The 25,369-nt window shown below is 32.7% G+C and overlaps 1 protein-coding gene across 1 annotated transcript in view; it reads left to right on the forward strand.

The window, feature by feature from the left end:
* LOC145294134 (sec1 family domain-containing protein 1-like) overlaps window positions 1-25,369 on the forward strand; it is a 215,424-nt gene that overhangs the window by 31,837 nt on the left and 158,218 nt on the right. The window contains exons 6-14 of the mRNA XM_080141240.1: window positions 186-273; window positions 496-585; window positions 2,425-2,566; window positions 5,684-5,783; window positions 7,890-8,026; window positions 16,513-16,603; window positions 17,420-17,493; window positions 21,625-21,706; window positions 23,318-23,377. Of these exons, the coding sequence (XP_079997366.1) occupies window positions 186-273; window positions 496-585; window positions 2,425-2,566; window positions 5,684-5,783; window positions 7,890-8,026; window positions 16,513-16,603; window positions 17,420-17,493; window positions 21,625-21,706; window positions 23,318-23,377 (864 nt within the window). The remainder of the gene's footprint in view (window positions 1-185; window positions 274-495; window positions 586-2,424; window positions 2,567-5,683; window positions 5,784-7,889; window positions 8,027-16,512; window positions 16,604-17,419; window positions 17,494-21,624; window positions 21,707-23,317; window positions 23,378-25,369) is intronic.

Consider the following 25,369-nt stretch of genomic DNA (forward strand, 5'->3'; position numbering starts at 1 on the left):
TTGTTCGTTAATCTTCTGATCTCGATATTTGTTCGTTAATCTTCTGATCTCGATATTTGTTCGTTAATCTTCTGATCTCGATATTTGTTTGTTATAATAATTCCTTCGATCATTTAAGATTTCTTTTTTTTTTTACATCCCTTTAATAATCAATTCCTTTTTTGTATTTTGTCTTTTAATTTTAGATTTATGACCAATATTTGAACTTCATCTGCTTGGAAGATGACCTGTATACATTGCGACATCAAGAAAGAGATGCCATATCTTATTATGGTAATCATGTTTCTTTGCATCTCAAATTTAAATAAAACTTAATTTAAAAACATTCAATGACTTAGAAATGAATAAGTATCTTTGCGAGCATTTATTTTGTTAAATTTATTGTTTATGAAAACGTCTTATCAGTTTCACTAAAAAATGTTTAATTTTTACTACAAAATAATTTTTCAAAGATAAAACGTATTTAAAAAATTTTTTTTTATTTATTTATTCCAGCAATCAATCGGGGCCAAGTTGATGATAAAGAGATGGATACGATCATGGATATTATTACTGACAGTTTATTCTCGGTATTTGTAACATTAGGTAAGTATTTTTTTTCATTCTTTTATTGTAAGTATTTTTGTTTTTTTTTGTAATTTGTCTTGACATTAAAATATTTTCCAAATTTTGAGATGGGGATTTCCAAATATTATTTGGATTCTTTTAATAACATTCCAACAGATGGTGCAATAAAGTGCAAAGAAATAAATAGTTCTAAATAAGTCTTTTGGAAGTTGAAGGTTCAATCCTTAATACAGGCACTATTATGAATATAATTAAGAATTTTATCCGGTCATGGCTGACAGAATGAAGACGGTCTATCCCGTGGATTACTTTTGGCAGCCATTTAACTCTTACTTTCCTTATATTGTCCTTTAGACCTCACATTCCAGGAACAATTCTTCTGACAAAAAGGTAATAATTGCTGTTTTATAAGTCAGAATCTATTCCATCTAACATTTATCGTTGGCAAGTTTTTGACCTTGAAATCATATTTTTTTTTTTTTAACTCCTTACATCAAGTGGCTTCATGCCTTGTCTGGAGCAATTTCTAGTAAAAAAACAAAAACAAAATAAAAAGTACAGTTCAAAATTCCATACAGATTCCCAGGTTCGACAAGAGACAATTGAGGTCAAAGATCATATTGGCCAAAATGTAAGAATAGTCCAAATAATTTGAATCGTATAAAATATGTATATTTAATGAATTGTTATAATCTTGGTTTGAAATGACTATAATCACATTGACACACTAGTTCTATAAGATCACTACAGTTAAGATTGGGCCTGTACAGTACCTTATGGGTGATTATTTGGAAATCAAACTCTCTTTAAAAATTAATCTAGAAATCATTTCTATACAAAAACACATTTTGACATACAATAATCCAATGATAGTTGACATGCTGTTAAAAAACTTTGACAAGTAGATTGAATAATCACCATATCGTAACATATTAGTTATTCTAAGATATTTATTATCTAGAGGATAAATATGAGTGTCTTTGATTCCGACATTAAAATAAGATAGAACCGATTTACATATATACAAACAATATATTTATTATGAACAATGGAAAAAAAAAACATAAGACCATATGTGTGCGTGTACACATGTGATCAGCCATAGTTCTGAAATGTGCATTAATGTTGTAGTGAGATAAAGTGTTCATTAATTTTTATGGTGAAATTAAGTTAAACTTACCTCGAATATTTGCATATGTGTACAGGTGGAAAATTGTTCCTTGCATGTGTGTATTTTTTGAGCTACTCGTATCGTGTGTATTCATTGTCGTGTCGAGGTGAAAAGAAAGAAAAAAGAAACAGAAAGAAAAGGTCAAAAGGAATTGACGGTATTTTAGCTTTTCTCTCTGTTCTGTTTTACTCCGCATCACTTAAGATGTCGACCACTTACAATAATACAAAGATGTTTTTGTTATGAAATGGATTTGTAAGTAGAAACGCTCAAATATAAAGAAATAATTGGATGAAACGATTTTATGCAGATCATTAAGAGTAATGATTTATTTAAACAAGTCGCATCTGAAAGGAATCACTTTGAAAACCAGTGTCGGTGTTAGCGTTCATTGAATTATTGTTTCTGTTTATCACTTTGTCAAAATACAGGCAAAAAAACTGCTTTAAAAACTGTCTTTGGAACAAGGGAGATAACTTTTGCATACGAAGTTATTTCCCTTTTAAAAATATTTAATTTCCTTTAACTATAAAGTATTTGAAAGGTTCATTTTCTCTGACATTTTTCTTGTGCAGTGATGTAAACACCGTTTTCTTACAAAGGATCCAAAATTAGTAATTAAAGCATTTTCCCGATTGAGTTGATCACTGATGACAGAACACAAATATTTTATTTTCTTCTTTCAGGAATGGCACCTATTATCCGTTCTCCTCGAGGCAACGCAGCAGAACGAGTTGCAGAGAAACTTGATAAAAAGCTCCGGGATAACATCAGAGATGCCCGAAACAGTTTATTTACCACAGACAGTATTCAGGCTGGCCAGTTTAGGTAAATTCACATATACAAAAGACAACCATCAATATATTTTTTATTGTTTTTAATTTTTTTCTTTTTTTTTTCAGTTTATTGTGAGCATGTTTTTTATTGGTTTCATGGCATATCAACTTTTTTTTTTTTTTAAATATTCAATACTGCAATTCATTTATATACTATTAGGCATGTTAATAATTTTAAGTTTTCTTTTCTTTCACAAACTTTCCTGATTACTAAAATATCCAAATTTTGCGTCTTATATCAAAATAATTCTGTTGCTATCTTCTCTTTATGATTTGAATTTGCACCTGTATGTGTTCACTACACAAGATGTGATTGTCTGCTCGTTATGCTTTTGTGGTCTCTGTTGATGCTGCAAAAGATGAATTCTTTCTTCAAATATAATTTATAATGTATGTTTGCGCCTCCAGCTACTTATGTAGGTAGGGAAGGTGTATATATGTCACCTGCAAGAGTTCTTAGAACATGAAATACAATACAACGGCCAATGTGGAGATACAAAGATATAGCTTTTCTCATGGTTGGAACTGTTTCATGTCACCTGATTCCTGGACCTGGAAATAACTGAGGTACAACCACAATGCGATGAGGTTTATTTATTTATTTAATTTTTTTTTTTTTGAGAATCTTTATTCTGATTCCTCCGAACGGTGGAAAAACCTCTTCACAAGTGACCAGCTATTTCCTCTTCATCCCAACCATTACGCTTCTTTTTTTTTTTTTTTTTTTTTTTTTTACATAGGCATCACCACATTATCAAGGCCAAGAGGCCACTCAAGGATAAGGGTTAAAGAGTGTACAGTAGAAATTGGACAATATAGTAATTATTAGTAATGAAAATTTGGTAAATTTGATAACTTATATGGAACGGCTCATCAAGAACTTATTTACGTTAGACTTGAAGACAACCATATTGTAGTCAGCCGGAAAGCAGGAAAACGTAAGACAATTCCACAGGCATGCAGTTCTAAGAAAGAAGCTTTGTTCATGGAATCTACGTTTAGGTTTAGGCACAGATAAAGAGTGGGGGGAATTATTGATAGTGTTTACAACTAGATGAGTGTTTCTTGTGAAAGTTTGGCGAGGGGGGACCATAGATTGAAGCTCAGTCGAACACTTTCCATGAAAATAACGATACATCAGAGACAAACTCGCAACATCTCTTCTGTGAGATAGAGGTTGCAAGGAAGAGAAAAGGACATCTCCTACGAGGCTACGAAGTCTATTTTGAACTCTATCAAGGCAGGCCAAGTCCTTTCTAGCTTTTTCTTCATTCTTCACTTCTGAAATCAATCATCTCGCAACTCTGGCCGAGATTTGAACCAACTGGACTGCAAAAACTGACCGATTCCAGTCCGACTAGATGCTCTCTGACTGACTAGAAATGCATGTGCACCCTCTATTATATTAAGGTGTACGTGTGGGATGATAACATTGTTAACCAGTTCGCACTCAAAATGCACTGACCTACCTCGTGACCCCTACTAGCACACAGGTACGTGTCATCAATCGATGTCAACAAGTTTGAAGCCTGTCAGTCTTAACCTTTTGACCTCTCTGTACTTAACTTGAACATAAGCAAGTAGGTTCAAGCTTGTACCACGTTAACCGCGTTTATGACACGCAACGCACTGACCACGCTAGAATTTCAACATGGTCAAGAAGATGTAGGAGAATAATGGCATATGAGTTTTGGGTAAGGTAGTTAGCCAGGAGGGGCTGGAATAATGTAACACAACAAAAGACGTCTGCAGAAGGCCAGAGATTTCAAAGGCGAAAATGTTATAAATATAGACATCATGATGAGGAATGCAATCTGAAATATGCAAAATTGCAACGCCATCTCCACCAAGAAAATGGTTTATTGCAGAGAAGGAAGGGATGTTCTCAACTTCTTTACTAACTTCCTGGATATGAAATTAGAATTGCCTTTGATGGAGAAATCAGCTAAGGAAACAATATTTGAGATGTAAAGGAGAACTTTAATGAAATATTCGAATATCTATGGATCTCATATAGAAATCAAGTGTTAACTCCAGGAAGGTGACCCCTTGATTTCTGAGAATTTCAACAGAAATAAAATGAAACAAAACGTTGATAATCCTTGAAGTTTTAATCTACAAGTCATTTGAATGCGTGAAGTAATTTTCTGTAGAATAACTGAAAGGTTAAGTTATCATCATCATCGGTTTAATGTCTGTTTTACATGATGGCATGTGTTGGACAGCTTTTAGAAATTGACTTTCACGTATCAATTTCCCATATGTTTATTCCTTGACCTTTTCCTGCCACCTCAACGGTTACTAATGCAACAACTTTCATCGATTCTTTAAATACAGCCTTACCATTAAAATCTGTTCTACACACATCTTCCTAAAATGTGCAGATTTGACATCCATCATATCATTCTTGTGTCATTTCTTTCCATGCAACGCATGTCCTCAACACTTTCTTTATAGGTTTCATTCCCATACATTATCACACTGTGTACACGTGCCTGATAGACTTTTCTCTTAGTCGATGATGACAACGCTCTGCTGGTTAGTAGGGCTGTGACAACAGCATATTCTTTTCATTGTTTTGACTCCTGAGTATATATCCGTTAATATCTTATGTTTTTATATATAGTGATGTGGTTCTCGGTTGATTGACTGTGTTTTAGTGTGTCGGATATATACTTGAGAGTCAAAAGAATGAAAAGAATATTCTGTTGTCACAGCCTTAGCAATGACAGAAATTCCTTGAACTTCATCCACTCCTAACTCTTGTAATCATACCAACATCAGCTTCTCGTTGTGATCCACTGCTATCATCAAGATGTTTGTAATATTGATTGAACATCGTCCCCATTTAAACATTAATGTTGTTGATGATTTGTTTGTGTATGCTGATATTTTCTATGTATTTGATGCTGAAATATGTGCACCAATAAGCTTCCTATTTGAATATGGGAAACATCTCGGTGTGGATGAGAATTGAATCTGAAGAAAGCCAAAAGATGCATTGATTGAAATGGTTGCATTGAGAATAATAGTCTGAAGAAACAAAAATAAAATTGACTTTATTTGAAAATCCGCAACTTGTAACTGACTTTTTATTGTTTCTTTTTAGTTTCCAGAGACCTTTGCTCGTCATTCTTGACCGAAATTTGGATTTAGTTTCTCTGTTGCACCACACCTGGACATATCAAGCCCTTTCCCATGATGTCTTGGTAATTATGCAAATCTTTAAATATATTTTTTTCTCTCTCCCTCTCTTTCCTTACTCTATATTTATCTCTTCTCTTGTCTCTCTTTCCCTCTCATTCTCCCTCTTCCCCTCTCATTCTCCCTCTTCCCCTCTCATTCTCCCTCTTCCCCTCTCATTCTCTTGACCCACTCTATCTTTCCCTCTCTCTTTCTCTCCCTCAATCCCCTGTTTCTATCACCCTCTTTCTCTGTATCTATATGTATCTCTATTTTTATGTGAACTAGCTTCAAATTACAAATTTCCTCAGTAGTCAACATGGATGGTGGGATTTTTTGTGCATCTACAAGTAAGTTTAGTGCTTGAAAAAAAAAAAAAAAAAGAAGCAAATCAACTTTTTAAATTGAACTTTTGAAAACAAATTCTTAGTAAATATGAAAGTTTTCTTCATGAAATGTCTTCTTATTGATCTTTCTTTTATCGCTTATGTAGCTGGTGTCAGTTTAGGATCAAATAATCAGAAAACAAATCTTTTTATTATTTTGCTGAACTCCATGAAAACATTGCGCATAATCTTTGATATTAATTGTCCATATATTTGCATATATCCCACTTGGGGCTCATGGAAGATATTAACTTCTCAAAAGTGATTATTTAGCACGTCTTGTAGGGCTAAAGTCAATGCTGGAAAAGCAAGAGTAAGATCGCTTCAGGTTCTGCTAAGAATATAATAAAAATTACTTGAAATTTCTACCTGATTGTGGCTGATGAAGCAATAAGTCCTGTGGATTAAATAAAGGTTTCAGTTGGAAATTCCATTGCTGAGTTGCACTAGACATATATGGAAAACGTTGGAGTTACATTGTCATAATAAAGCTAAAGTTAAGAACAATTGTCCAAATAAATGAAATATTTTATTTTTAAACAACAGGATCTTCATTCTGTTGAATATTTTTTTGGTGATGATTCATTCATAGTTAGATTCATTGGTTTTGATCTTCTGATTAAATTGTACCCCCCCCCTTCTTTTTATTCCTTTGAACTTTGAACTCTGCAGATCTTTCAAGCTGCACTTTTTGACTAGTAAAGGGCAGACAAGACATTGTATGGTCTTCCTTTCCAAATTTGCTGATGGTTGTAGCTCAATCTGGTTATAGTGACTTTTCATCATCCTTTTTCTGTTTTCAGGAAATTGAGTCTTTCACTGAACTTAAAGTGCCTCTGAACTAGAAGGGAGGATTTCAGGAGGAGGTATTTCCATGTCAGCAGAAGTTATTCTCTATCCATTTGGTCCATAACTGCAATCTGGTCTCCTGAGATGTTAAGAGCTGAACATGGCTGAAAAAGTTTCTTCTGACTTCAGTCATTGAGACCTTGAACGAGATAGTGTTCATCAATGGAGATGTTTGTGATCTCCACTTGGTAACTTTCCGTCTCGCATCTGCAGATGAAAAGATAAAAGTTGAAGTAGGCTTCAGTCAACTACTAATTAAGCCGCAAGGGTTTTACTTGTTTTTTTTTATACTCTGATCAAGACATATTGCAACTTGGAATATAAGGGGCTACTATTTGGGGTCGTGTCTAACAAAAGATTATGGGGAGTTGAGTAGCAGGATATCTGTTCATGTAACATTTAAACTTCTGCAGATTAGAATAGTCAGCAATAGGGAGGAAATTTCAAAGTCTAGCAAACCAAGATTTATGTTGAATCTAATTTATTGTCACAAGTTTAGCTTTTCTAAACAGGGCATGCATACTCCGAAGAGGAATTGTACTCACTGTTTTAGACTCCTCATCATCAGCAGGAGAGTTTTAATCCTTAATTCATCTTAAAATAAACTTGTACTAAAATAGAAACTGTCTTAATTTTCCTCTCAGGATTTGTTAGTTTTCTGAAGAAACTTTTTTGCTGTGATTAAAGACTTACTTACATCAATTAGTCTTCTTTAAAATTTTGATTATAGGGCCAATTATAGGGAAGAGTTTTATAAAATAGTAGAATACTATTTAACGACTATAACATTGAGCAATTAAGTATTGATGCTTTATAAGTGTAATCGCATAATTATAAAATCTTATTGGTTTTATTTTATTAATGTGATTTTATGATTATCTTTTTAAATCTTAACAGGAATTTAATCTTAACAAAGTGGAAATTGAAGAGAACTCTGAAGTGTTATCACCGAGTGGCAGCACACGGCCGAGAAAGAAGAAAAAAAATTACGCTTTTAGTTTTTCTGATAAATTTTGGCAGACACATAAAGGAAGGTAAGAAAATACATTTAAAATAGATTCATCATCATTGTTATAACGTTTATTTTATGTTGAATGGATTTTAAAAATTGACTTCACAACTAACCTTTCTCTGGCCAGGTCTTTATCCCACTTTCTCTTAAATATATTTTTATACCCACCATGTTTTCTCATGCTAACCCACCTTGCTGCCTAAACTTTTCTACTTCTACTAACGCAAGCACTTTTACCCATTTTTTTTCAATGTGACCAAACAAACAAAGTCTCCTGGTCTACACACATCTTCCTCCGAGTTCATCAAATTGAAGCCTTTTTAAGGAGAGTAGAAAATGGATCTTGGGTTTACTTTCAGCAGCTGCGTAACTTTCATTTCCCTTATTTTGTCCTTTAGTCCTCACATTCCACGAGTGATGTTTCTGACAAAGAAGAAAGAATTGCTGTTTTCTGGGTCAGACTCTATTCCATCTAACACTTATCGTTGGCAAGTTTTTGACTTTGAAGCAATATTTGATTTTTATTTATTTTATTTTTTTCAGCTCTTTACATCAAGTGGTTACATGCCTTGTCTAGAGTGTTTTCCATAAAAAAGACTCACCTTACATATCTATTGCATCATTTTCATATCATTCCTCTCTATGCAACACATATCCTCAACCCTCACTAGTGAGGTGTCACTTCCATATATCATCACATTGTGTACTTGTGCTTGATAGACTTTTCTCAAGAGAAACATCTCTCGTAGAAAACACTCCTCCCTATGTTATATGACGAATCCTCAAATTATAGGAACTGTGTGAAGCGACCTGGTACCGGTGATGGAGATAAAGTGGCAACAAGTCACTTACAAATATTTCTTGGAAAAATAAATAAAAAATACCGTCAAATTGGCGTAAAAAAATAATGATGTAGATTTATTTATCGGAGAGTTACATGGAGTAGAAGTTTATTATCTAGTGAGTTCTTAGGGTAGAAATCCTTCTGACTGAGGAAATTGTTTTTTTTTAATAGTTGGGTTAAGGAGTAAAGGTTATTAAAAAGAGGAGCTCATAGAATAGTTAAAATCCACATGGGTTTAGAGTTCATGGTAAGAGCATGTGTTGAAAACATGTGTTTTTTAAAATAAAAGTTCATGGGAGTAGTTAAAAGTTTGTTCGTTACAAATTGTAACAAGAAAATGCTGCGGGGCTTTCCTTACGTTAGCTGTAAGTGTTGCCATTTTTTTAGGGTCCTTTTTCTGGGTGTCTTAGTCCTGGATAATTACATATTTTGTACACACGTGGTGAAGGCTTTGCTTAGTGCCGCGAAGGGAAAACCCGTCCTACCATGTCGAACTCTAGCCTTCTCAAGAGGAAGGGAGAAGTCCCTTATTTCCTGTCACATGATTTTTTTGAGAACCGGAAACGGTGACTTCTAAAAAATGTTCCTTGTCAAGTTTGGTTCCGGCATAGTTGCTACATGTGTTAACCCTAACTCCCAAAAATATATCTGTTAAAAACATTCGACATTGTTTTGCTTTGATACCTGTAATCCCAGACGTTATGACCTTTTCGCTTGCGCACAAGTTAAAATGTTAATTAACTCCTTTTGTGTTACAAATGAATAAACGTCGGGGTTTACCATTCTTATTGTGGACGGAGTCGCCTTTAGATGTGTAGTAAGCGATCTCATCCTCTATTGTTACGTATCAGATTGAAGAATAAAGTCACATGGTCTCGTTGCCATGAAATGAAGACACGAAGTATGCCGAAATATAATTAAAACCAAAGTACATCTAATTACAAATTAAAGATTGTAACAGTTCACAACAAAAGATGATTTATTAGTAATGTTACTTGCGTGAGTCTTTGATGAGAGGTCAAATGCCGGTTTAGTTGTTTGCCAAAACCGGGACGTGTTTTTCATCACATCTGCATTTAATTGCAAGGTCCAGCAAAAAGAGAATGAATGATACAAACTGGAAGTGAAGGTGGTTATATCGCCCCCTTGTGGCAAAGACTAATATTGCCAGAGTTAAAGGGCAATAATCGTGTTTGCCTTAAGGTCATCCGTTTGTATTTGTGTGTCCACTTGTGTCGAAAACTCGGTTCCCATAATTGTGTCCAAAATATTCATCTATATTTACACACGTAAAAAAAAAATATTTATCTATATTTACACACGTAAAAAAAAAATATTTATCTATATTTACACACGTAAAAAAACATATTTATCTATATTTACACACGTATAAAAAAATATTTATCTATATTTACACACGTATAAACAAAATATTTATCTATATTTACACATGTATAAACAAAATATTTATCTATATTTACACACGTATAAACAAAATATTTATTTATATTTACACACGTATAAACAAAATATTTATCTATATTTACACACGTATAAAAAATATTTATCTATATTTACACATATATAAAAAACATTTATCTATATTTACATACGTATAAAAAACATCTATATTTACACACGTATAAAAAATATTTATCTATATTTACACATATATAAAAAAAATATTTATCTATATTTACACACATATAAAAAAATATTTATATTTACACACGTATAAAAATATATTTATCTATATTTACACACGTATAAAAATATATTTATATATATATATATACACGTATAAAAACATATTTATCTTCATTTACACATGTATAAAAAAATATATTTATGCATATATAAAAAAAATACATTTACACACATATAAAAAATACATTTACACACATATAAAAAATACATTTACACACATATAAAAAATATACATTTACACACATATAAAAAAATATTTATATTTACGCACATAAAGAAAATATATTTACGCACTTAAAAATATATTTACACACATATAAAAAAATATATTTACACACATATAAAAAATATATTTACACACATATAAAAAAATATATTTACACACGTATAAAAAAATATTTATATTTACACGCATATAAAAAAATATTTATATTTACACACATAAAAAAATATATTTACGCACATAAAAATATATTTACGCACATAAAAAAATATATTTACGCACATATAAAAAAATATATTTACACACATAAAAAAATATATATTTACACACATAAAAAATATATATATTTACACACATATAAAAAAATATATATTTACACACATAAAAAATATATATTTACACACATATAAAAAATATATATTTACACATATAAAAACTGTTTACACACATAAAAAAATAAATTTACACACACATATAAAAAAATATATTTACACATATATAAAAAATATATTTACACATAAAAAAAATATATTTACACATATAAAAATATATTTACATACATATAAAAAATATATTTAAATACATATAAAAAATATATTTACATGCATATAAAAAATATATTTACATACATATAAAAAAATATATTTACACACATATAAAAAATATATTTACACACATATAAAACATATATATTTACACACATATAAAAAATATATATTGACACACATAAAAAAAATATATTTACACACATATAAAAAAATATATTTACATACATATAAAAAAAATATATTTACATACATATAAAAAATATATTTACATACATATAAAAAAAATATATTTACATACATATAAAAAAAATATATTTACATACATATAAAAAAATATATTTACATACATATAAAAAATATATTTACATACATATAAAAAATATATTTACATACATATAAAAAAATATATTTACATACATATAAAAAATATATTTACACACATATAAAAAAATATATTTACATACATATAAAAAATATATATTTACATACATATATAAAAAATATATGTTTACATACATATAAAAAAATATATTTACATACACATAAAAAAAATATAGACACTTTATTCTCTTCTTCACAACATTTTTTTTTTGTTTTTTAACAAACTGTATTTTTCGGAATTTTTTCATTTTCTTCTTTTTCCCGCTTTTTGCTATGATCGAAACAAAAACTGAACTTTTGACCCTGAAAGGTCAATTTTCCTTTTGCATGCCTTTCTATAAATGGTATTAAAAAGATATTTAATATATACTCCAGAAATGTCACCCATTGTGATTGAGTTAGATTGTTTGAATAAGAAAGAGACTTTTTGCAAATCCACTTTTTCCTCATTCAAAAAAAGAAATTCTAAAAAAAAAAGGAAAGAAAATAAAATATTTGCATCTTGATGCACTTCCAAAACAATGTTTATTCAAAGTTTTTAGATTTTAACTTTAAAGCTGCTTACAAATTTCTAACTTTTATTCTAAATTTTTTACAATGCACCATACACACACTTTAAAGCTTACTGGAGAATTCTAATAGAACTGCGTGCATCTACACCTAGCACAACCTTGATTCAACAATATGAATGATGGACACATTTTATACTTGTGAGAAAAACAAAAGAACTCTTTCTTTCTCTGAAGAATGATTTCATCCGAAATTAATAAGAAATATTTCAGTTAAAAAATTGAAGAAACAAAATAAAATATTTGCATCTTAACGTGTTTCCAAAACAATTTGTTTATTCAAAGTTGTAAATAGAAATGAAATTTGTCAAGATAAGAGAAAGCTCAATATACTACTAGATAGAGCAATAAAAACAAGAAAATAAATGATGAAAATAAAAATTTAGTAAATTACAATATTTATTAAATCATCGAATATTCAAAACCAGAAATAAAAAAATTATTTTTCACGCGTGAATAGAAGAATAAAAAGCAGTAAAAAAAGAAAAAAAGCATAAATTTTAAAATATATAAAACTAGCAGGGAGGGGGGGTACCCGGTGTTGCCCTGGTTTTTAGAGGCGTGTGTGGTTGGGGGGGGGGGTAAAATGAAAACAAAGCGAAGTCATAACCCTGTTTAAATATTATAAAAACAATGTTAAAACTATTAAAAAAAATTCTGTAAAAAAAACCCAAAAAAAACAATTAAAAAAATGAATGTGATGCAATACGAACGGTCCGGCGGTGCCCGTGTGTTTGAAAAATCCCCAAAAAGTTTGAAAGGGGGTTTCAAACTTGAATCATTAAGGCAAAAGCGCCAAAAAAAAAATAAAAATAAATAAAGTGATGAATTAACTAAAAAGTGAAATAGGTCAAATATCAATTCCGCAATGAAGTTTGTTTTGGTTTAGTTTCAGTAGTCACATCACACTCGAATTCTAAATGAATTAGTCGTTAAAACCAGAAGTAAAATCCGGTTAGTCTCGGAGATTGCATCTTTCAGTAACGAAAAAAAAGCAAAAAGAAAACAATAATAGTAATTTTTTTATTTCTATTTTATGATGGAAAAAACAGCATAAATCAGGGAAAAAAAGATTTAAAAAAAAAAAAAAAGGCATAAGTAACCGAGTACAATTCCAAACTGGTGTGTTTCCTCGTACTGTTCCTTGTGAACGCATCTGCTGCGGTGTAAATGGAGAGAGGGGAAAGGAGGAATCTAATAGAGAGAAAAGATGTTGCAACTTTCATTGAATCTAAGCGATTTTGACAGTGGACTCTCACCAGAAAAAATATAGGAATGTACCATTGTCGAGGAACTGTACTGTATATCGATACTCTATGGCTGACTGGGATAGCTTCCGTACATTCATATCTGACCTACATCTGCATTCCATGTTTAAAAAGGATGTGTCCTCTATAGTATCAGACCTGACCGAATGGTTAATTGTAGGCATAGATCGATTCATACCATCCAAAAAATTCCAACAAAAACCTAACAGCCAGCCATGGTTCTCCCCTGAATGTGCTGCTGCCATCACGCACAGAAATCACTTTTTCCATAGCTACCAATGTAATAGATGTACTGAGACTAAAGCTGCTTTCAGGACTGCCAGCAACCACTGTAAAAGAGTCATAAAACATGCAAGAGAGCTATATGGTCAGTATGTTAAATCCAAAGTAGCTGAGCAGCAGCTTGGTTCCCACCAGTTCTGGCAAATAGCAAACAGGATCTTGAACAGAAGCGTGCATTCTATCCCAACTATCATCAATGGACCTGAGGTCATCTTATCAGCATCAGACAAGGCCAGACTATTTGCCAAGAACATTGTAGCTAATTCTACCCTATGCGACAATGATCATCAACTCCCTGTATTTCCTCCTATAACAGATAACACGCTATGCAACATACAAATATCTGTGCGTGAGGTCGCCAAGCTAATCAAGAACTTTGATTCCAGTAAAGCAACTGGCCCTGACGGCATTCCAGTTATAGTGCTGAAAAAGCTCCAACCAGAACTTGCCCCCATACCAAACTGTTTAAGCGTTGCCTTAAGGAGAAGTGCTTTCCAACACCCTGGAAAGCCTCATCAGTATGCCCTGTATTTAAGAATTCAGGTGAAAAGTCATCTCCCTCTCAGTACAGACGGATAAGTCTCCTGTGTGGCATGAGTAAGTTGTTGGAATCCATATTAAATAAAGAAGTAGTCAACCACCTCAACAGAAACAACCTTCTTAGTGACATGCAATATGGTTTCCGCTCTGCAAGATCTACAGCAGATGTGCTAACGGTTATATCACATAGGATTAGTGAATCTCTTGACAAAGGCTTCCTTTCCAGGGCAATTGCTCTTGACATATCAAAGGCCTTCGATAAGGTATGGCATAAAGGTCTACTTCACAAGATTTCCAGCTACGGTATAACTGGAAATGTTTTCTCTATCATTAAATCATTTCTCACTGATAGGCTCATAAGAGTAGTGGTTGATGAGCAGAAATCAGAGGCCAACAGTATTAATGCTGGAGTCCCTCAGGGGTCCATCCTGGGCCCAACTCTCTTCCTGATCTACATCAATGATCTCCCAAAATACATACTTAAATCATTCGTTGACATCTATGCTGATGACATGACCATCTATGGCAACGCATCAAAGGCCGTAAATGACAAAGTTCTCTCTAATTCTCTTTCCTCTGATCTTGAGCACGTGGTACAGTGGGGGAAGATGTAGCTGGTCACTTTTAATGCATCCAAAACCAAGCTTCTATCTTTACATCATCAACGCTCTGATCCTCATCTGGCATCAATTGAAATGGATGGCTCTCGTCTTGGGGAGGCTCCATGTTTTGATAAGCTTCTGGGTTTGACCTTACTCCTGATCTGAAATGGAACACGTACATCAAATCTGTTGCCAGGGATGCTGGGAAAATGGTGGGATCCTTCTACCGCTCCAGAAGATATCTCACTACTGATGCAATTCTCTATCTGTATAAAAGCCAAGTACGTCCAAGGATAGAGTACTGCTGCCACATCTGGGCAGCTGCTAAAAACAGCCTATTCTGACTTGACAGAGTACAAAATAGACTTTGTGGTTTAGTGGGGGATGCCCTTTTCTCTTCCCTGCAACCTCTCTCCCACAGAAGAGACGTTGCGAGCCTGTCTTTGTTTTATCGTTATTTCCATGGCAGGTGCTTGTCTGAGCTCCAATCCCTCGTCCCCTCCTCGCCAATTTTTCACGAGAAACACTCGTCTGGCTGAAACTACTGTCAATAATTTTCCCCACTCTTTATCTGTGCCTAAATCCAAACGTAGATTCCATGAGCAAAGCTTCTTTCTTAGAACTGCACGCCAGTGGAACTCTCTGCCGCTTGCCTGTTTCCTACCTGACTACAACTTGGACATCTTCAAGTCCAACATAAACAAACTCCTGACAAACCGCCCCCTTAAGTAAGACACTCTATCAAAACCCCCAATACTAATGATTACTACAATACTATCTCATTGATTACTGTACACGCAATAACCCTTATCCCTGAGTGGCCTTCGGGCCTTGATAAGTGGTGACCCCCCCCATGTAAAAAAAAAAAAAAAAGGTAATAGGCCTATAGCAAACCTCAGATAATGTGCTACAGTCTGTATGCATTACATTTGCATGTAACGTCATGATTTTTAATCTTATTAATGTCAAAGTTGGAGGGGAAAAAATGAGTTTATTTTATTTATATAGATAGAAGATAGATAGATAGATAGATAGAGAAGATAAAAGAAAAATCCAGGCAAATGAACAAGTAAGGGAGTTAATTCTGTATATATTCAAGTGAACTTAGCTGACTAAGGCATTAGTATGACATTGTGATTGATATCACGAGTTTTATTTGAAATACTGTTACTTAACTTTGAAAGTCCATGAGTTAAGGAAAAATAATTTTTTGTTTTAAATATTTGATGAATTAATAAACATTGTAATTTGCTTCATTTCTATTTTCATCATTCATTTTCTCGTGCGTGTTTGTATATTTTTGATAAAAGTTATCCATGGATGTGCGGTTCTTGCTAACTAGCAATCATCATCAAGGTTTGATTTTGGTAAGGATTGAACCTAGAACTACATTGTCTGTAGTTTGGTGTTTCAACTGCTCCATTACTTCTAACTCTTGCTATAATTTTTAAAGGTTTTTCTTATTGATGTCATATTTTTAATAGAAGTTTTGAAAATTCTTTCTTTTAGTTTTTCTAATATTTTTATTTTCATGTTTTTTTCAGTCCATTTCCAACGGTTGCGGAGGCCATTCAAGAAGAACTGGACTCGTATCGGGCACAAGAGGATGAAGTGAAGAAACTAAAAGCAGCTATGGTAAACATCTTTTTAGTTTTACTTATGGATTATTAATTATTAACACCAAAAGCCACTTGAGGATGAGAGTTCATGAGATGGATGAATTTGACAGTCGAAAGATGAAGGATATTAGGGGAGTATTAAAGATGATTAATGCAATAAACTGTTCGATTATGTGGAGAATTTATGACAAGAATTTGACATTGACGATAACTGTTGTAGTTTGCAAGAAAGTAATCCTTCAGTGATGTGTTCGGCAGACAAGAAGCCCTTACAAAGACGCTTTGTTTATAGAGATTCCACCTGAAGTGCATGAAGGAAGAAAGGAAAGATTTTTTTGTTGTTGTGGCAGGCAGACGAGTTCTTGCTTTGAATGTTTTACAAGGAGGAACCAGAGATTGGAGCTCAGTTGAGCACTTCCATGTAAATAGTGATAAAGTAGAAATGTTGTTTGTGGAAAAGGCAGTGCAAAGAACAAGAGATCATCTTCCAGTAGATTTTAAAGTCGATTTTGTACTGCAAGAAAGAGCACCTCTTCAGATGTAGCAGTAGTAGTGTAGTACTCTATCTTTGGCCATAGATGATTACATCAGGATTTTGGTACGTCCTAGAATGATAGAATTATCCGACCATTTTTTTTCTTAGCAACTAATTAAATATGTCTTCCATTTTAGATCTAATGAGTCCTAAGAAAAAATTAACTTTTAAAAACGCATGGTTATTAAAAGTGAAATCAAGTTATAAAGCTTTAAAGATGTAAAGTCAAATGTTTACGATGTTATATTTTTTATATGCTTTGTTGCTTTTCTGATGTAAATAATTTTAATCCAACAGGGATTGGAAGGAGAGGATGATTCTGCCATTAGTATGTTATCTGATAACACTGCTAAACTCACTTCAGCTGTCAGGTAAAACCATTTTTCATCTGTCAAAATAAAAACTAAAAAAAATTATGATGTAATCTTTTTGAAGAATGCGACAAATTTTCATGTGAACGCACATGAGCAATTTTAAACGAAGACATTAACATTTGTAGTTACATTCCTGAACTGTTATTGATGTTGGACATTATTTACCGTTTTATATTTTTCTTGTATTATTTTTTAATTCATGTTAATTAAATTTTATTTGAAGATAAAACCAAAGAGAAAAATAATCTGTATATGAGAATGTGAGGACACTTCTCAACCTATATACTCAACAAATTTTTGATTTACAGACTTGAAATTTGGTATATAGGATATTCAGACATGTGGAAATCTTTTTAATCAGTTATCATCTGGAAAAAAGGGATCCTAAGGGATCCAAATTGAAAAATTGATATGTGGCGGTGATCAAATTTTTATCTATTTGTTAACTGTTTCATGTATGCGCATGCATGAATCGTTTACATGGCAGATTCCTTATGTTAAGAATGAGTAAGTTTTAAAACGTTTTTTTTTAAAGATCGCGTCAAGCTGGCCTAATGGTTATCATACTTGATTTCCTGTCTTTGGGTTTTGGTTTCGATCTCAGTTCGAGTATTTTTTTTTTTATTTACAAGAAGTGAACTGTTTAGAAGAATAATACTCGCATGCACGTTTGGGATATGATGTATTTATTATTTATTGTTTTTTTTACAAAAATTTTTGAATAAACAAAAAAAACATTGTCCCTAATTATCAAAACAGAAAGTTCTATTTTTCCAGCTGTGTGTGCTTTAAGTTCTCATTTTCAAATTACTTCATGTTCTGTAATTATTCAATTTATATTTAATTTAACTTTCAACATCTTGAATTGACTTTTCTCCATTTGAATTATACTTTTAATATCACAAGCAAACTGGAGTTATCTTCCATTTGCCTCTCCATGAGGGTGAAGTTAGCCTTAAAAAAACAAGTTTACAAATGAAACAAAATTTAACTTTCTTTTTAATAAAGAAAACAATTCTGTGTCATTTTATTTTTTCTGTCTTCAATCAGGAAGGGAGAAATCCTTCCAGACTGAGGTAATTTTAATTTTTGTTCAAATACAGAGTGTCCAATTTTGGATGGAACAGAATTTCCCCTACCTTAAAAATCGACCATATAAATTTATAAAATAATACATTTTTTATTGAGAAAAAAAAAAAAAAAATTAGAAACCTTTTGCCTCACCACTTGGGCAGATTAGACACAAATTTTAGATGTTTTTTTTTATGTTTATGAAAATAAATATTAAAATGCAAAATTCCTCTCCAAAATTATATTAATTATACAGAATTGTAATTAGTTAAATATGAATGTAAGAATCAAAATTAAAAACGAGAATGAAACACTTCAAGTGTACACAACTGGGGGAAACAAAATTCGGGTTTGACAAATAAGGACAATGATTTGTTCATTAAAATATTTTGTTAAAAATTTTTAAAAAATCACACATTAAAAAACAGATACTTAGTATCCTACCATTTTTTTCTCAAAATCTTAAAAAATATTAAAAATCTTGCAATGAAAAAATAAAAAGAACTAAGGTTTTTTTTTTATCCATTTGTTTATAGCATGCACATATTAACTATAAGAAACTGGTGTAGACCTGAAGTGCTTTTTTTTTTTATTTTGCTTAAAACCTAATTGATCCCATGCATTTTGTTGGCACGTTAATTATAAGGAAATGGGATTAGCAAAATTAAAGATACTAAAACTCTGAATCTTTCCAAATCAAGTGTCTAAACTTTTCAGTTTATTTGTTTACTAAATCAAAGTCTTCAAATAATATCCCTTAAAGGGTTGGTCCCTTAAGGACCTGGATGAATCTGAACCCTTCAATCAATAAAACCAAACAAACCGGAACAATAGGCGTGAGGGATAAAAATAACAGATTCACTAGAAGCACGAATAAGATGTCATGAGAGATAATTATCAGTAGGAATAAATGACAAAAGATAACAATAGGTCCACACAAAGCACAAATGGGAAATTATGAGATATGTCAACGCAAATTACACAAAAAACATTGTAGAAGAAGAAAAATTTCATCTAGTTATTGACTCCTTTACATAGCAACTGTGATTACTTATTAGGAATCCCAACTATTTTTATTTATTTTTTTTACATCGAAGTATTCCTGGGTTCAGGCCAATTACGCTTGTTTTGGGAAGATTATTGTTCTCTTCAATCGCAAGCACAACACACAAAGCTGTGTCGTTTTGTTTGACTGACACAATCATCGGTCCCGGATATGACCTAAAACTATATCCGATGGTGAGGCCCCACCTTGCAGGCCTTAGGGAGTGTGGAGCCACTCATTAATTGCCATTGCTCCCAGGTCCACTCTGACCCGGAGTGGTAGTACCTGTTAGGGTCCCAACTATGGGTTAAAGAGAATCTGCCCCCCCCCCAATATATACGCCATTAAAAAGCGTTCCTCAAAATAACTAGATTCGGCATTAAATAACCTGAAAAAGGTTGATATGCCGTAAAACAAAAACAACCAACTAACCGACACAGCCATCACCATCTGAAGCAATGGACAATTCATATAATAGAGAAACACATGCCAAACACACGTATCAACAAATAAATAAATCCTAATTTTAATGACAGATGAGTTACTTCCCTTGAATCAATATACCAGAAGTGCAGACATGCTTACTGTTCAGTGAATCAATAAATGTCTATGGAGATTATAGGAAAAATTATCAAATGTTAATATTTATGCATTTACTGCTCGATTTACTTCACACTCTGAGCACTCAACATGTCTGCCTTAAATTCTCTCTACTTCCTATTTCTTCATTCAAGGGAAATAATTCTTCTGACAAAACCATCTCCTTCTCATATCACGTATGCTGTACATGTTTTAACAGCTAAGACTGATAACTACTACGGAGAATTTTTTTACCATCAGATGAAGAGGTTCTTGATGAAATCTCAAGAAGAACCCGGGCAAAGTGTGCAATGCAAACAAAAATGAATGGTTTGGATGGAAGATTATGAAACCAATTATTGATGTTGAAGATTAAGGATGTGCGTGGAAAAATGCCTTGTTGCTAAGTAAAAAGAATGCTGAAGGAACTTACCTAAAATTTTTGGATGAGTTTGTGTAGCATATAAGGTCCAATTACAGGCAAAAGGGAAAAGTAAAATGGTGTCTGTACCTGGTGGGTCTCGCAAAGTAACATGAAATCTAATAAAATTGTGTCAGTTTGAATAACAAGGCGAATTTCAGAGTAGTGAGTTTTGATTACAGCATATATATATATATATATATATATATATATATATAAATTCTTGGTACAGCAAAATGGAAGGAGAAATTTCAGAGGAAACATAATTTAATTTAAATACCAAAAAAACAAAAAATCGTTTGTCTACCTAGCCTGTGTAGACAAAAGATTTTGAAATATCAGTTGGAGATATTTATTGATTTAAAACCACCTGAACAGTGAGATTTTTTTTTTTTTTTTTCTCACTGGTCTTCCAACTGAAACCAAATTTCCTTCTTTCCTCATTCGTTTCTTAGTTTTTAATTAATCATTCTGACGTTTCCTCTTAGAGGGTCAGACGATAAGGCCTTAAGGAAATTTTAATAATTTCACCTGCCCGTTTTTTTTTGTTTTTTTTTTGGTATTTAAATTAAATTATGTTTCCTCTGAAATTTCTCCTTCCATTTTGCTGTACCAAGAATTTACTTATATATATATATATATATATATATATATATATATATATATATATATATATATATATATATATACAGTACAGAGATGTGATGATTTTAACAACCAAACCACAATGACTACAGAAAGGAAACAAAGAAAGTATGATAATGCCAACCAGAAATACAAGAGAAAACTACTTAACTAACATTAGTAACAACAAAACAAACAGAATTATATTTTTATGATAGAAAAACATCCAAAGATTACAAAACATTTTTTTCTCAGAGAAAAAAAAAAGTTTGGATAAAAAAATTCAAACAGAAATAAAGACTCTGACCCAAAATACAAAACCATTTCTCTAATTGAAGTCCAACTGACCAAAAAAATATTTAAAATGATGCGTTTTATTTTGTTTCAGTTCTTTGCCTGAACTTTTGGAAAAGAAGCGCCTTATTGATATGCATACCAATATTGCCACGGCTTTACTTGAGCATATTAAGGTATATCAATTTAAAACCAGTTTCTTTTATATTTTTTGCTAAATTGTCACCAAAAAATGTAGTTGTTAATATCGCACTTACCAACCATTGTTGTAGATTTATTCTTTTTAATTTTATTACATTCCGTGTTCTGAAGGCTTTTCATGCCAAATATAGTGCCATTCTACTCAGTAGTTTGGTTAGAGCCCATAGTATTTTTGATAATGATCTATATTTGTTTAATTTCATGTAACTTTTGGTGCTTGTTCAGAATTCACCCTCATCAAAAAAAGAAAACAAATTAAAAAAGAAAACATAAATGATGCATGCATCAGTAATGGAAAGAAAATATTATATACTAAATAACATGTAAATTGCTCAAGTAGTTTTCTTTTTAAATTAAAAAAAGTCAAATTTTATGGCTAAGCTATGAGTAACAATCTTGCAATGCCATCTTGAAAACAAGAAACAAGGGAAATAACTTCAAATTGTAATTTTAGACCACAGCCACTGTTGAACTCAGAAGTTGTTTTCTTCTTACAAAAATACTTGACAAATTTTTTTTTTTTTTTACACAATGATCACCACTTATCAAGGCCCGGAAGCCACTCAGGGATAAGGGTTATTGCGAGTACATTACGTTAGTGTGGAGATTTGATGAAGTGTTTGATTAAAGGGGCAGTTCATTAGGAATTTGTTAACATTGGACTTGAACACATCCAAGTTGTAGTCCGGAGGGAAGCAGGCAGACGGAACAGAGTTCCGCAGGCGTGCAGTTCTAAGAAAGAAGCTTTGTTCATGGAATCCGCGTTTTGATTTAGGCACAGATATAGAGTGGGGGAAATTTTTCACAGTGGATTCAGCTAGACGGGTGTTTTTCGTGAAAGATTGGCGAGGGGGGACCAGAGATTGGAGTTCAGACGAGCACCTGCCATGGAAATAACGATAAAAAAGTATAGGCTCGCAACGTCTCTTCTGTGGGAGAGAGATTGCAGGGTAGAGAAAAGGGCATCCCCCACTAAGCCACGAAGTCTATTTTGTACTCTGTCAAGGCAGGATAAGCTGTTTTTAGCAGCTCCTGCCCAGATATGGCAACAGTATTCCATCCTTGGACGTACTTGGCTTTTATATAGATAGAGAATTGCATCAGTAGTGAGATATCTTCTGGAACGGTAGAAGGATCCCACCATCTTTCCAGCGACCTTGGCAACAGACTTGATGTACATGTTTAATTTGTACTACTAAAAAGACTAGAAACAAATTTAAGTGAGTAAATATAAGGAGAAAACAATTTCAACTTAACAAGATGGTTTTAACAACTGATAAAGTACTGATCAAAGTAAAAAGACACCTGGGCAATGCCGGATGAGTGAAGTTGTTACATACTCAGCCTTGTATTTGAACACATAGCAATCAAGTTGCTGTAATCATTACTGACACATTGACTTTTATAATGGTTATTCATACATTGTTTTGCTGTTCTTTTTTTTTGTTTTGTTTTTTATGATCCTTTCAGGCAGATGAAATGCTGGTTTTGTTATTAAATTTTTTGATTATTTATACATTTTACAAAGACAGAATTGACAAGAAAGGGAATCATTTGTTCAACAAATATATTTTTTCATGTTACAGGAAAGAAAATTAGATGTTTATTTTGAAACTGAAGAGAAATTGATGAGCAAATCTGTTACGGTAATTTTTATTTTTATTATTTATTAAAAAAACATTTTTTTTTCTTATAAGTCATTATTTATTAAGGTCCAAAGGCCCCTCGAGAATAAGGGTTAGTGAGTTTGTCAGATGAACAGTGAGACAACATTGTAGGTATTGTTATCTGATTTCACACAGATTTTGCTTGAAGAAAGTTTGGAAGTGAATTTCTAAAAACCATCGAACACACGCCAACATTTATCTGAATATGAGACAATGGTGATTAGAAAAATAAAATATTCGAATCGATAATAGTTATATATTGGAACATGTAATCAATTTTTTAACCAATAAAATTTTGATGACTAGTAGCTGATGACACCACACTCTACAACAGGCATGACAGGAAAACAAATGAACACATATCTAAAGAAATGGCAAAAACACTAGAGGATGACCTCCAATCTGTAGTGGAATGGGGACATAAATGGATGGTCACATTCAATGCTGCCAAGACTAAACTTGTTTCATTCAATAATTACAAGAAACCTTCTCTGCCACCAATAGCAATGGTCAGTGACTCCCTGTCTGAGAGTACATTTTTCAAACTGCTTGGCCTAACGTTCACAGGAAACATGAGTTGGAACAATTATATTGAAAACATTGCCAGGGCCGCTGCGAAAAAGGTAGGCTCTCTCTACCGTGCTAGAAAACTACTGACACCTGAAAGTATCCTGTACCTCTATAAGGCCACAATTCGCCCATGTATGGAGTATTGTTGTCACATTTGGGCTGGTGCATCTGCTACTAGTCTCTCGCTCTTAGACAAGGTTAAAAAAAGAGTCGCCAATCTGATAGACCCTGAACTGGCATTCAAGCTTCAGCCTCTGTCCCATCGACGAAACGTTGCATCTTTCTGCCTGTTCTGTTCTACAAGTATTTTAATGGTGAATGCTCTGACGAACTGCAGACACTTATGCCCCCACAACATAGACACCCTCGACAAACCCGACAGGCAGCTAAATCCCACCCCCACACAGTAGAGATCCCTAGATGTAAAAGATCTTTCTACTCCAGTAGTTTCTTCCCCAGAACCGCTAGACTCTGGAATTCCATTCCAGGTTCCTGCTTCCCTAACTGTACTGACATGCAGAAGTTCAAGTGCAACGTGAACCGACATCTTGCTGCCCAAATCCCAATATAGTGCCCCAGTGGAGTAGTTGCTGCCTCTGATAGTAGCCCCCTACACCAAAGTGGCAATGCGCCTTGTTTAGAGTGAAAATATAATAATAAAAAAAAAATAAAATAAAAAAAAAAAGTAGGATGTCTTTTATCTTAGTTTATATAAGTTTATATATTTCTATGCATAGAATTAATTCCTAAACTAATTAAATCATGAATTTTGAAACCGAATTGCTAGGCTTAAGGGTGAGTAATATTGATTTATATTTAATTTAGTTCTATACAAAAGGTGGAAGCCCTTTCTGAAAATTCAGATACTTTCAATTTCTCGTAAAATTTTAAGAATAATTATTAAACATTCTCAAAATTTCAATTTCTTTAGCATATTTTAAAATGATTTTTATATAATACTAGCGAGCGTACCCGACGTTGATCGTGTGTTTGGAGGTGTGTGTGGCAACTCCGGGGGTGGGGAAGGGGGGGGGGGGCTAAAAAAACAAAGTAAGTGTGAGGATCGAATCTGAACCCTTGAGGCAAAGTTGTAAATTAAAGTGTGAAAAAAAAAAAGTGCGACGTTAACCATTGCCCCACCGCGAGATGCTAACGGAAACACGTTTGAATTTATTTAATTACTTGAATTTAGCGGGTGCTCCTTTTAATGAGTTAATGAGGTCAAGTTTGACTGCGAGATCTCATTTACTGCTGAACGCTTTTTTTTTTTCCCCCCAAGATGTTATAGGAAAAATACTAACCCACATGCGGCGAGCAACAAATATTGAATATTTACCTTCCCGAAATCGAGCAAATTAAATAGACAGGCGAGCTTCATTGTTAACTGTGAGATATTACGAT

Source organism: Euprymna scolopes, chromosome 15 (genome assembly GCF_053919585.1).
Source record: "Euprymna scolopes isolate OS-2025 chromosome 15, ASM5391958v1, whole genome shotgun sequence".
NCBI classification, from domain to species: domain Eukaryota; kingdom Metazoa; phylum Mollusca; class Cephalopoda; order Sepiida; family Sepiolidae; genus Euprymna; species Euprymna scolopes.